The 14,674-nt window shown below is 43.2% G+C and overlaps 1 protein-coding gene across 3 annotated transcripts in view; it reads right to left on the bottom strand.

The window, feature by feature from the left end:
* The window catches only part of ADAM12 (ADAM metallopeptidase domain 12), a 303,749-nt gene that overhangs the window by 224,891 nt on the left and 64,184 nt on the right, over positions 1–14,674 (bottom strand). For all 3 annotated transcript variants that reach the window (XR_012905666.1, XM_025188248.2, XM_075935285.1), the window contains exon 3: positions 12,497–12,570. Coding sequence is in view for 2 of the 3 variants with exons in the window: in XM_025188248.2 (XP_025044033.1) it covers positions 12,497–12,570 (74 nt within the window). In the remaining variant the exon portion in view is untranslated. The remainder of the gene's footprint in view (positions 1–12,496; positions 12,571–14,674) is intronic.

Below are 14,674 nucleotides of genomic sequence, written 5' to 3'. Positions count from 1 at the left end.
ACTAAGTGATGTTAGAATAAAGTTATCTGAAAACATGATATTCTGCTGTTCCAAAAAGGACAGGAAGTAAGAATTTAAAGCTAACATTCCTTTATCTTGTTAAACACACTAGCAAGTATATTCTCCTCATACTTTTTATAATGCTATTAGCAGATACAACTCTGCAATATTCTGATACTTGTGTGACAGAGAAACTTTGCACAAATTAATAACTTGTGTTGTCTTGATTCAAAAATACTATCTGGTTGCAACATCTAAAATTAATGTTCTTAATGAATCATCCTGGGATAGAAAATGTCTTCATACCCTAGCTGGCTCCACAATCTTTTGGCCTAGGGTTAGTGTAAGCATGTACTGCCATAAATTCATTGTGTGAAACAGTCCAGCTGTCTCCCAGGATATTGGAGGACATGCGATAAAGAAAGCATGAATGTGTTCATGGCATGGTAGCTTGCAATCACCCAGGAGAGTCACAACAGTGGCACTGGAACAGCAGTTTGGTTCTTTTCACCTTCCCATTCTTAGTGATACATTAATGAAAATATTTGCAAATAATCTTTTCCCCAGCTTGCCTTGTTGTGGATTTAAAAAAGGGGGGGGGGGGTAAGAGGAGACACATCAAACCACCACAGATCTCTCTCCTGGGTAACTGTATTTTGACATAGTCCAAAACTGATATAATAATGGAACTACACAGCAAAGTAGCAGCCAAATCCATGTGGCTACTACCAATTTACAATATTATTTATAGGACTGTGGAATAATCTGGCCATGAAACTGAAGGAAATTTCAAATTATGCATGTACAAATTCCATGTTACTTGGAACCCCAATATTTAGTCATTCATTATTTGTACAAAGACTTGGGGAAGAATGGCCACCTGCGAAGTTTCATTGTGTAAAATCCAGACACTCTTCTAGTATATGGGGAGAAATGTTTTAACACAGCAGAAGTAATATATATATTTTCTTCCCCATAAAACAAAAATTGGTAAATTAGATTTTGCTCAGATCCTGCAAAATATAATCTATGGGCTGAGATCAAGAACAAACAATTTCATCAAAAAGTTTTTTTTCTTTCAGAAAGTTATGAGACTTTCTCATACAGTCATTATATGAGAAGTCTTACTCTATCCTTTATGATCAGTTTTGCCTACAGTTAGTAAATTGTTTGCCAGTTCTTATGCTAGATAATTTTACAGGATAATTAACAACTTTATCCCAGTTGCTAATGAGACTAGTGAAACTTGTAATCATCATTAGCCATCTGATCAGGAAAGATACCTCTCTGGGGCTCTAGACAACAGGCTTCTTTCGGAAGAAGCTGTTTTTGGAAGAGATCTTCCAAAAAAAACTTCTTCCAAAGAAGAGCGTCTACACTGTAAAAGTGCATCAAAAGAGCAATCTGCTTTTTCGAAAGAGAGCATCCAGACTGAATGGACGCTCTCTCGCATGTAAGCTGTGATTGCAATAGACGGAATGGCCACCAGGGCACCTGTGCTTTTTCCTCTTTCTTCTTCTTCCAAAAGAACTCCTTCTTCCTCGTCCATACATGCCTTTTTGCGAAAGAACTCTTTCGCAAAAAGGCTTCTCTCTCATAGAATGAGGATTACCAATGTCGGAAAACCGCCTCTGTTCTTTCGATTTTCTTGTGGAAGAACACATATGCAGTGTGGACATTCCTCAAGTTTTGTCAGAAAAACGGCCGTTTTTGCGACAAAACTCTGTAATGTAGACATACTTTGGGCTTTTTTCTCTGAGACTATTCCCATTTTTAATTAAAAAACCCCACCTTCAGAAAAGATCAAAGCACACATTTTAACATCAATGAATAATTGTTAACTTTAGAAAACAACTATGTGGTTTACTTTTAGCAACACACAATCATTATACAACCAAACAACTGTTGCAAGTGACTTTATTGGGGGCATGGATCAGTGTTCATGTTGTATTACCCATCAGTACCCAGCCTGGGCTGGTGAAGCCAATGATTAAACAAGCAAACCAGAGATGAATCCTGCTCACATGACTCCTGAGGATGTTGTACATATGTTAAGAAGAGGTGACCTTCCGTTAAAGTAAAAAATTATAAAACAATGGTATAAATGCTACCCTTTCCCACTAACTGGTAATAACTGACTCCCAATAGTTGAATGGGGTACACACATTTAAACTGGTACCAGTGTGAAAGTGAATTGCATTTGACTTTCAGAATATTTTACTGTCACTGAAGTGTAACTCCAATTGTCATCATGCTCTGAAATACTGCAGCATGGCTCCTACCTTCAGTACTTGTAGGTAAATAATCAGGGAAATACAATCTCTTTGACCAAATTAAGCAGTGAATTATGATAGTAAATATATTCCGGGAGGCCCTATTTCTCCATTCAATTATTTTGTTTGTTTTGACTCATTTTCTTTATCCACATTATAAGTCAATGATTATATACAAATATGTCAATTCATTAACAAATATTGTCAGTTTTTGGTTTTTTTTGGCAGTGGAAGTGCTTTATTTTCTTTTAAATCATGCCAGACAGAGAGTTGTCAGCAGGCCAGTCATGACTCCTATTCAGAAAGGACAGGTTGGGAGGAACAGAGGAATTTTTTGCCTACAAAAGTACAAAGTATTTCTAGGAGTACAAAATGATTCTATGGATGGGTTAGGCCAAAATCTCAAATGCAAGAGTTCAAATATGGATTTATGTGCCTAGTGTTAGTCTTTCAAGAGGGTATTTCATTTCTGGTTTAGTTTTTTTCTTCCTTCCCAAATGTTCCATTTTATAGATGAAGAAAGGTAGGCATAGTCAAGGTCAGTGATTTGCCCAAGGTAACAGAGGAAGTCTACAGCCTAGCTACAGCCTTTTAGGCCTGTATTTTAACCATAAAAACACCCATATACATATAGTAATAGCATCCTATATCCAATGAATCTCAGGGAAGGAGTGTGCCTCCAAGCTGTGCCTGGCAAGGACAAATGATAATAAATTATATTAATAATGGGGACGTAAACATTGTCCTCTTTCCAGACCCTAGTAGCTGACAGGGGAAAAGTTAACACATACCAGGGTTGAACTGTCTTTTCTATGAGAAACTTCTGCTCTGGGACCCTTGTGGTATTCACAGACAAGAGGAATCCCTGGGATTGTGTCTCCATTATAGTATTACTGCCAAGGACACAGTGAAGCTGAATAGTCAAGAGATGGCCCTAGATTTCTGGGTATCTAGACTTCCAAGGATTAGATGGTTGGTTTCTTCTGTAGTGGGGAAGACTACACCCCATCATACGAAAGACATTGGGAAATTTGTAAAGGAACTGATCTCTTTTTTGTTTTTTCCTTGTTAAAATACTTTAAACATTGGTTTAACACACAGACTTGAAGGGAAACATTGGTCTTAACACAACACAGACTTGAAGGGAAATGGACAGTGAAATCCGTATGTTCCATATCTCCATTTAGATGTGTCTTATTACATAAGTGATTCTCAATCACGGAGAGGTTTAGCCTCACAGCATGCTTCTAAGATCAGGGAGAATTATCATTCCCATAATAAGTGAGGTGCTCAAAGTCAAGCTGGAAGTCTGTAGTAAAGCTGGGAAGTGGCTGTAGATATCCTGAGCCTTAGGGGAGGGGCCTCAGTACAAAGCCATCCTTCTTCCCCACTCTTCCCTGAAATGCTCTCTAGTTTATTATATAATTACCACCCTCTTTTAAGCTTCCATCTTTGTCTGATAGGCCATTTAACTACATGTGCTTCAAAGTTAAAAGTGCTAACATCTGTTCAAAGCTATGTTACTTAATTATGACCCAAGCTAGCAAAGAATTTAGAATAACTTCTACTGGATTATTCACATGCTTCAAATTAAGCATGTGCTTAAATGGTTTGCTGAATAGAGGCCTATTTTTTCATAGGCATACAGTGTGTTTCTGCTGTCAGTGTACAAGTGCACTTAGAAAATAGTTACAGATTTGCCACATACCACTCCACTGACAAACCCAGATTAAATTTTATTTTTTCTAGTTTCATTTAATAGATTAAGTTTGCTCTCCCTTTAAACCACATGCATAACTTCCATTAACTTTAATGGAATTTGCAAGTGCATAAATTATTGTAGCTTCCACAATAAAACGGCATTGGTACTATTTCATGTAATGCAGTATAATACAGTGAGAGGTACTTCAAGGGAAATTTTATTTCATAGCTGGTAGATGATTTGCTGATTTTGAAAGTCTCCTCAGATGACAAGTATTTCTAAAACATTTTGAAGTATTGCATAACTCTAAAGCACCCAGGAGTGCAGTCATATTCTGGAACTAAATAATGATGTGCCTGCAAAATGCATTCCCAAGTTAATCCTCTAAGACAGAATTTATTGCAAATAATTCTGCTTTTAGCAATTATGACTTCTGTCTACAGACTAGTCACTAAATTAAAAGTTCTCAAATACCGAGCAAACATTTATGTAGGAAGATTTAAATTATACTTAACAGTTGAAGAACATCCACAAAATCTGAAATCCAAGAATACGTATTGTGGTCAGAAGTCACCAGTGGGGTGTCCTGACAGATATTCTGCTCCATTCAGTGATGATAACTGTTTGGCTGCGTGCATTTGCTCCCCCTGTGTGTTGCACTGGCTCTGCACAGGTAGCCAGGATAGCAGACTCCGAGAGCGCTAACAAAGCACAAAATCAGACAAGGCAGCAGGCTAGGTTTGTTGTAAACGAAGCATAGTCTCAGCTTCCCTGGATCAGACATCTACAGTTAGACTACCACAGGCATGCTCCCTACAATAGTCTTAGCTCAGTCAGAAGGTGGTCCTGCTAACCTATGCTGGACAAAGACAGCCCCTACAAAACACATCTCTATACACAGGTACAAAGAAGTTACCCATCACTCCTGACTTATCAGGTTGCCACCCTCAGATGTTACTTAGATACCACCCATTACCTTGCACCTGTGGTTTGATCAAAAACATCTCTATCCATCATGCTGGCAATTTAGATCCTGTCCTGTACCTGGGTTGGTGTGTCCATATTATCTGTGGGGTGTGTGTTCGTACCAAAATGCTTCTTAACGAGGTATTCTTACCTTCCTTCTAGAATGTGCTTCCAGCCTGTGCCTGGTACCAATTACTGTTTTTGCACTATCATCCCTGCCTCGCATGACTTTGCTTTGTTTATATTAGCAAAGTCTTGGCTATTGTTGGCCAGGCCTTAGGCCTTATACCAGGCTTATGCCTTAGGCCCTGATCTTACTATATGTATTTAAATAATCCCTCCCAGTGCCAACTATAAATGCTACATAAAAAAAGAACCACAAAAGATCAACAAACTATTTAATTCAGATTAAATATTTCACTGATAACAGATGGTTTAACACGTCATTCCCCAGTGGGGTCAGCTAATGCATCTGAAATCATTTTTTGAAATACAACTCTAGCTTTGGAAAATCTCTATAGTTTTCAGTAAGTGGGTTTTAATGCGAAGGCTAAGCAAAGCAGCTGTTTTTGCTAAGTATGGAAAACTGTATTCGGTTTTTGTATAGTCCAATGCAGAACTTATGTCTTTTAGGTTTTTGCCTCCCAATTCTCCAAGGGATAGCACATTTTACATGAAACTATAGACAGTAACATTACAGAACATACTTGTCGGGACTTTGCATTTTGTTTAATGACAAATTGTAAAGGTAATTGTACTTAGCATTCCACTTTATCTCAAGTATACCAGCAATGGTTTTTTTTTTTCCGAATGCCCATGTTTGTAGGAAGCAATTTGTGTTTCATATATTAAACTGCATTTTCCAAAAGGCTAATTTTGGTACTTTCTACTTGCTGTTTCTTTAGTGCCTCTCAACTAAGGATTTCAAAATGCTTTATATGTATTAGTCAATTAAGCCTCAATGCCTGCTTGAAGCAAGTGGCTTTATCTCCATATTGTAAATGGAAACAGAGGGGTTAAGTTAGGGGTGGAGAACCTAAGGCCTGGGGGCCGAATGGAGCCCCTGGATTGTCTGGATCTGCTCCATGAGGCTTAGCGCCTCCCCCAGCATTGGAGAGTCCGTGCCGGCACTCCAGTTCCCCCATCACTGCTTCCCACAACCCCCAACCCCCGATTGATTTTTCTGTGGGTCAGTTACCCATGACCCAAAAAAGGGTTACCCCTGGGCTAAGTGATTTAAATCACTATTAGAGTGAGTGAGTCTGGGGCACAGCTAGGAATAGAATCCAAGTCACCCAGCTCCTAGTCCCCAGCAGTTATAAACACTGAAAGCTGTATCATGTGTTTCATATCCACAAGTAGAAGTTACAGGGAAACCATTACATCCCAGACTGGGAGAGAGTGGGAGGGAACGGTGCTGCTGACCTACATTGTTCCGCACCTCCTATTCTCAGCACACAGAAACCCTTCTACTGGGTTATGGCTGTGCTGCTAGAAAAGGGGTGGAACAAACATGGCTGCACAGAAACTTGGTAGGCCCCTGGGCAAAGTGGGAGAGGGCCCAGTTCTGTATGGCCAGAACAGTGGGACCTCAGGTGGAAGGGGCGTGGCTGGGGCTAGCCTCCCCCAGCCAGCCATTCAGGATGCCCAGAGTGCACTGCGTGGGGCTCCTCTGGTGATTTAAAGGGCCCAGTGTTCTGGCTGCTGCTGCACTAGCAGCAGCTGGGAGCCCCAAACCCTTTTAAGCTGCCAGGTCCTGGGACAGCTGACCCCTCCACCACTCCTCCCCCCCCCCCCCCCCCCACCGTCGGCAATCCTGGGAATGAGTCAAGGGCGTCATGTCCTATCAACCCATATACAGTAAAACTCCATTGGTCCGGCATCCAATGCTCCGGCACTCCTGATGGTCACCATCAGGAACCCGGAAGTGCTCTAGCTGCTGGACAGTTGGAGCTGCTCTGCCCCAGGCATCCCCAAGTCAGCCGCTGCTGAAACTGACCAGCGGCTGATTCTGGTCAGCCGCTGGTCAGTTTCAGCAGTGGCTGAATCGGGACGCCTGGGGCAGAGCAGCTGGGGTGCTGCCGGGTTGGTCCCGTAGTGCCGCCCCTCGGCGCTGCAGGACCAACCCGGCAGCACACTACCTGCTATGTCCCAGGCGTCCTCAAGAGCAGCTGGGGTGCTGCCAGGTTGGTCTCGCAGCGCCGAGGGGCGGCACTACCGGACCAACCCAGTAGCACCCCCGCTGCTCTGCCCCAGGCTTCCCCGATTCAGCCACTGCTGAAACTGACCAGCAGCAGCTGAATCAGAGATGCCTGGGGCAGAGCCGGACTACCGTAAGGGGAGGCTATGAGGGCTCTGGGGTGGAATCCCCTCCCCCACCCCACCCCAGACCCCTCATAGCCCCCCCTTCTGATAGTCTGGCATATTTGATAATCTGGCACCCCCTGGGTCCTAAAGGTGCTGGATTATTGGAAGTTTACTGTACCTATTTTAAATAAGACTAGGTTTCATGTCTGCAGCTGGAAATGCCCTTTCAGGGAGATCCTAGGACAGTGAAGGGGTTCTTAGATGCATGGATTGTACAGGAAGCTGTGCTGTCAAGGATCTGAAATGCATAAGGGGAGAAGGACAGACCAAGTATAGCAGCTGCATTTTGCCTTTGCAGATCCTTAGGGGAGACAGATGAAATGAAACCCCAACCAGCTCTGTGGAGATGGGTGGGTTTATCCCCACAAAATAATTCTAATGGCAATAATTTGCCTAGGGTATGCTCTGGCCCTAGTTAAACATCCTGCCTATGCTATTCTTTTTTTCTAACGTCTTCTTTTCATGACCCAGCCACAACAGCCTCCCAAAATTATTGGAAACAAAGGTAAGCAAGATGGCAGCTTCTAAACAATACACATTTCAAGAGCGCGTGTTACATTCTCTCCCACCATTTTCATAGCTATATATTGCCACACTGGTCCTGACTCCGTGTTTGCCACTAACACCAGTGGAAATGTAGCCACTGATGTCTGTGGGGAAAACATCAGCTCCTTAGATTGCAAACTCTGGGAAGCATAGGTTATTTCTTCTTATATATCCGCATAGTGCCATGCATGTCAGCAGTAATACTGAATAGCACACACATATTCATCCAGTATCCACACTGAGAAGCAACCGGTGGTCACCAATATGTATTTGAACCAAGTGTGGTGGGATGAACTAGCCCCAAGGCCACTTACCGACCCCATGACTCCGTCAAGCTCCCTGGAGAAGCTGTGCGAGAAGCTGGGCCAGACCCAGTTCAGCCCCTGAATGGAGCTGTAGGAGTGTAGATAGTGCAGCTGGTCAGAAAAGCTGCAGAGCCCCATCCAAAGTGTCCATTGCCAGGAGTTGAAGAGACTGAGAAGAAGCCCTGAGGTAGTTGCTGGAACTCTATTTGGATAAAACCCTGAGGTAAGGGAAAAGATGGCTCAGGGCCATGGGGTAGTGTTCCAGGGAATTAGAGCAGCAGAGGGGTTTAAATGAATGGACGAAGCAGACAGCTGCTATTAACAGGGTCCATAGGGTGGGACTGAGTTATGCGGGATGCCTGGGTTCCCCATAGCTCTCATTAGCTCCTGCAGGGAGGAAGCCTGGACTTTGAGGCACCCCAGAAGGGGAAATGAACTGCAGTGGCCAAGCCAGAAAGGCCTTAAGAGGGCAAAGACATTGCCTCCATACACAGACCCCTAAGGCACCACTCTGTTCCAGAACAGGGATAAACTGAAAGACTACGTCTAGATTGCATCCCTTTTTCGTAAAAGGGATGCAAATTAGACATATCGCAATTGCTAATGAAGCGGGGATTTAAATCCCCCCCGCTTCATTAGCATAAAAATGGCTGCCACTTTTTTTCGGCTCGGAGCTTTGCCGGAAAAAAGCGCCAGTCTAGATGCGGATCTTTCAGAAAATAAAGCCTTTTCCGAAAGATCCCTTAGAGGCCCCTGTTGAACTAGTACCTCAGAAGGGATTTGCTTTGTTTTTGTAGACTGTGTGGATCAAAGATCCACCACAAACTGAGAGAGAGGCTGTAGGCAAGTGCACTCCGTCAGGAGGAGCTCATAAGAGGTGAGTAGCATTAATTTTGCTGCTGTATTCTTAACTTTTTCATTTCCTGAATAAGAGTAAAAATATAAATATGAATTAAACAAAAAAATCATTAAGACTCAGTTATTTGTCTTTAAGTAAGTCAATAGCAGAAAGAAGGAAAAAGTAACACTTGCAAGATCTATGGCCAGCTATTTATGTGGTCTGGGGTCTCTCAACAGCTTAGAATGTTACAAATTCCAGAAGTGAGGATAAGTAGTAATATTTATGTATTGTATTGCAGTCGTGCTGGAGATTCAGTTATGATTAGGAACTTACTGTGACGGTGCTGTACACACATGTACTAACCACTCTCCCACTCACCCCCAGACTCACATGCATTCCAGTTCTCAGAAAGGAATACTGATTTGAAGACATATTGGGTATGTCTATACTACCCTCCTAGTTCGAACTAGGAGGGTAATGTAGGCATGCCACACTTGCAAATGAAGCCCGGGATTTGAATTTCCCGGGCTTCATTTGCATAAGCGGGGCGCTGCCATTTTTAAAACCCCGCTCGTTCAAACCCTGTGCAGCGTGGCTACACGGGGCACGAACTAGGTAGTTCGAACTAGGCTTCCTAGTTCGAACTACCGTTACTCCTCGTGGAAGTAACATTCCATGAGGAGTAACGGTAGTTCGAACTAGGAAACCTAATTCGAACTACCTAGTTCGTGCCCCGTGTAGCTGCGCTGCATGGGGTTCGAACCAGCGGGGTTTTAAAAATGGCGGTTCCCCGCTTATGCAAATGAAGCCCGGGAAATTCAAATCCTGGGCTTCATTTGTAAGTGCGGTATGCCTACATTACCTCGCTAGTTCGAACTAGGAGGGTAGTGTAGACATACCCATTCAGAACATCCCTAAGATAAATACACAACCAAATAATCACCATTTGGCTAACAATTTGAGGAACTGGCATTCATTAACCCTCAGTTTGAGAGATAAACTTAATATAATGAAAATGAATGTCTTTCTCAGAATTCTGTATGTCCAGCAGGGCCTCCCTATTTCTGTTCCTCAAAAGTTATTTTAAGAATTTCAAATGTTTTCAGACTGTTCCTTTGGGGTGTAGATAAGAAACCTAGTCTAGCTCTGAACGAAGTACTGCTCCCCTTATCTCTGGTTGGATTTTGTCTTCCCAACTTGGATAATTCTCATATCTCCCTTTAAGTCAGACTCTTTATGGATGTTAGATGTGACCCCCAGAGACCCAACCTTGGGTTCAGACTCTGAGAATTAGTTTACCCCTTTCTGGAACTATAGGATCAAGTTACAGGTTGTACCTCGATGGTCCAGCACTCTCAGAATCTGACCAGTCCTGAACCAGGGAATCTGCCATATCAAGGAGAGACAATGCTAGCTCCTCTGCTGCTACCAGCTGAGGGGCTCTGCTCCGGCAGCTACAGAGGGGCCAGCATTGGCCAACTGGAACTGGAGAGAGTGGAGCTCAGGGGAAGGTGCTCCACAGCTCCCTGCCTCTTCCTCAGAGCATCCTCAGTCTGTGCTCCTCCCCCTCCTTCTCCGAGCTTGAGTGCTGCAAATGAGTCCTTTCATGTGCTTATCTGTTAAAGTCAACATGACTTGCAGTCCTGAAGACATCTAAATCTAGTTGTTAATTATAAGTAAAACAGGATTTAATACATCCACTAATGTCAGTATTAGTGGTTTTATGTTCTTTTACATCTTTGACAGATAATATGAATAGCTTCCTCAATTGCAGCATATTCTACATTTAGGAAACTAGGCATCCCCTTTGTCAAAGATTATAATAATATTAAAGTAATTCCATATTTACTGAGCAAATTCAGTCTTCTCTTAGCTGCAAGGAACAATTGGAACCGAATAATCTCAAAATGCTGCAATCTGCATCTTTGTTGCACACAGAGAAAAGGAACTAGTAAGAAGTGCTGAAAATCAATGACCATTGTGATTTGGTATAATACTGACTAGGAAAGCAAAGTTGACACTGTGCCACAGAGGGATGGTGTTCAGGTCAACCAATGCCTTATTCCTGGTTTTACCATGAAGTAATAGAGGTGTTCTCACTGAAATCCATGCTGGTTACTTGTTACCAGCTTCAGCACAACACATGCTTTGTAATGTGGACATTTGATTTTATTCCCCACACTCTCCGTGCACCCCCCAAAAAAGTTTATACAGCCACTGTATGTCTGTGCTCACAGCTTCGCTGCTCAATGACAAGAAACTTTTATTGCTAGAGTTCTCCTGCAACAAATCCTTTTCCCCACTCGATAGTTTTAAGAAAATGTGATCACAGAAAGCATCAGAACCCTGATCTGCAATGTTACACATACTGTATAGCATTTTGTATGAGACACATAGGATGTTTTCTGATAACTTGGATCATTCCACCTCTGTCTGCTTCCCAGAATGTGGTTGTTACTGTTGGCATGAGAAGAAAGAGGAAGTGTGACCTCATGGTTAAAGTAAAGGATTAAAACTTGGGTGAGCTGTGCTTAATTACCGGCTCTGACTTCCTCAGTGACTCTGGGCAAGTCCATTAATTCCTCTGTACTTCTGCTCCTCACCCCTTGTCTGTCTCTGTCTAATTAGACTGTAAATTCTTCAGGACAGGGACCATGTGTGTGTGTGTAGGGGGGTACCCAGCACCAGGGGGCCCTGACCTCAGTTTCATAATAATGGACTGAACTAGCAGTACCAAGGAAAACCACACAGTTCTGTCCTACTTACTTATGAGCACATAGTACAACTACCTGCAAGTGCAGGTGAAACTTTCACAAATACAGTCGATGTGGCTGGTAAGCGCAGATTAAAGAGAACTGAGTTGAACAGGAATAATTAACCACCCCTAAAGAGGCTATACTGCATGAACACCACACAGCTGGAGCTTTGCAGTTTGGGAGTATCATCTTGCCAGGGATAAGAGAGAGGATAACTGCTTTATGTGGCCTCATCTTGCCTCCCCCTCCAAGAAATCCGTGGAACCTCCATTGAAAATTCCAGCAGGGGATAATACTGACTGTTTGACTCATGCTCTGCATCTCAGGGGTAGGGTGTGTGTGCACTGGCAGTCAGCCAATGGCAACAGGGAGAATCAGGAAAGAACAGACCCTCCAGGAAGATGCTCCAGGACCTGCAGGGTTCCCTTTAATATGTAAATAGAGGGAGTTACCACAGGAAAAACAAAAGGCTGATAACAAGGAAAACACTGAGAGGGGATGGTTTTCTTTTCAATGTTATATACAGAGATACTAGATTCATACCATATAGTAACCAGAATTATTTATAAGAGCCAAAATACAAACTGGAATGAAACACTATTGGCAGGAGTTTGTTTCCATAAGCACTAGGAGGTAGACTTTCCCACAGATCCAAGCATTACACACCCCATCAGTTTTAAGACTATAATCCCTCCACTAGCACCTTCTGTGTGCAAGGAATATGAATCAGCTCTACTTACTCATTTCTCTCCAGACTGATGACTAGTTGCTTACTTTCAGCTTGTATTAGAAACTTCAGCAGTGCTGGGTGACTCTGAAAAATGAAAAAGATGACAACTAAGTTTAATGCCAATAATATTCTTTTAGAGTCGGATGCTGCAATGTGCTGAGCATGCAAATCCCGCTGTATGTAATGGCAAGTCAGGACCTGGTACGATAGGGTCCTTGTTGTTAAAACAGACAATGTAAAGTTGAGAGAACATAAACTCTTTGCAATGCAAAATCACAGAAGCAATATTTCTCTCTTAATAAACAGATAGAATGGCAGCATCAGTAGTGGTAAGGTATCGCACTTAATTCACAAAGAGGAAAGACTCTATGCTTGTTAAGCAATCAAACTGTGGCAGGAATATAGCTCTGATTCACTGTGTAAAACAGAACTACAGCAGCACATAGAAACAGTCTTTTTCTTCTACGAATACTGATGTAACAACATCTTGCCACAAATGACTCATGAAAAGCTCTCACTCTCTGTATCATTTTTAAAATGAGCTACCAGCCTTAGGCCTTGTAGGGCAGTTTGCAATTAAGATGTTCATAGTCACATCTAGTTCCCTCCTCACCTGTAATGAAATCTGTGATTCTGAGATTGGGAAGTAGGCTATATGGCTCCAGACAAAATACTTATGTACTTGAAGCTTGTGCTAAAGTACTGTGCTGAATCAGATCTTATATTGCAGAATACCTGGGCTGCATGGACCTATGGCTATTGCTCAAATTCCAGAGGGAAGTGCAACACTGCTGAATTATTTTATTTTTCCCCTAGGAATATTTGTAAATTTTAACAGGTATTTTTGTAAGCTTTCTATTTAAAAAAAAAACAAATGAAAAACCCAACCGCTGCCACTGAAGGTTTTTAACTTAAAAAAAAAAATCAAGCACCATCACCATCACCATTCTGGGCAGAGTGATCATGAATAAACAAAATAATAATCACAACAGTCTCTGGGTATGTCTACACTACAAAGTTAATTCGAACTAATGGACGTTAGTTCGAATTAACTTTGATAGGCGCTACACTAGCGCTCCACTAGTTCGAACTTAATTCGAACTAGCGGAGCGCTTAGTTCGAAATAGGTAAACCTCATTTTACGAGGACTAAGCCTAGTTCGAACTTACTAGTTCGAATTAAGGGGTGTGTAGCCCCTTAATTTGAACTAGTGAGAGGCTAGCCCTCCCCAACTTTCCCTGGTGGCCACTCTGGCCAACACCAGGGAAACTCTATTGCTCCCCTCCCGGACCCGGACCCCTTAAAGGGGCTGTGTACGGTACCCGTGCCAGGTTCAAACCTGCCAGCACCCAGCTAGCAGACCCTGCACCTGGCACGGCTCGAGCCAGCCACCCGATGCCCCCCAGCCCTCCCCCTCTTCCCGGGACCAGGCTGGCGGCTCCCGGGAGCTTGCTCGGGACCGCAAGAGGCGGGCACCCGCCTGGTCTAGTGCAGACATCGTGGACCTCGTCCACGACCTCCGCACTAGGCACAGGAAAGCGGCCGTCTAGGGCAGGATAGCTGCCAGCCTGACCACCCAGGAGCAGGTGTGCATGAAAATCAAGGTGGTCCACTGAGACCCCCGACCCTGAGCCCTGAGCTTACAATGGCCGTCCTGGGTCAGACCAAAGGTCCATCTAGCTCAGTAGCCTGTCTGCCAATAGCGGCCAACCCTAGGAACTCTGGAGGGGATGGACCGAAGACAGCGACCAAGCCATTTGTCTCGTGCCATCCCTCTCCAGCATCCACAAACTTTGGGCAGGGACACCACTCCTACCCCCTGGCTAATACCACTCTATGGACCCAACCTCCATCACTTTATCTCACTTCTCTTTAAACTCTGTTCTAGTTGTAGCCTTCACAGCCTCCTGCAGCAAGGAGTTCCACAGGTTGACTCTTTGCTTTGTGAAGAACAACTTTCTGTTACTAGTTTGAAGCCTGCTACCCATTCCTTTCCTTTGGTGTCCTCTAGTCCTTCTATTATGGGAACTAATGAAGAACTTTTCTTTATTCACCCTCTCCACCCCATTCATGCTTTTATAGACCTCTATCCTATCCCCCCTCAGTCTCCTCTTTTCTAAGCTGAGAAGTCCCAGTCTCTTTAGCCTCTCTTCATATGGGACCTGTTCCAAACCTCTGATCATTTTAG

The sequence above is a fragment of the Pelodiscus sinensis genome, chromosome 8 (genome assembly GCF_049634645.1).
Source record: "Pelodiscus sinensis isolate JC-2024 chromosome 8, ASM4963464v1, whole genome shotgun sequence".
NCBI lineage: Eukaryota > Metazoa > Chordata > Testudines > Trionychidae > Pelodiscus > Pelodiscus sinensis.
The sequence above is the reverse complement of the archived record's forward strand: the minus strand, read 5'-3'. Positions and strand labels throughout refer to the sequence as shown.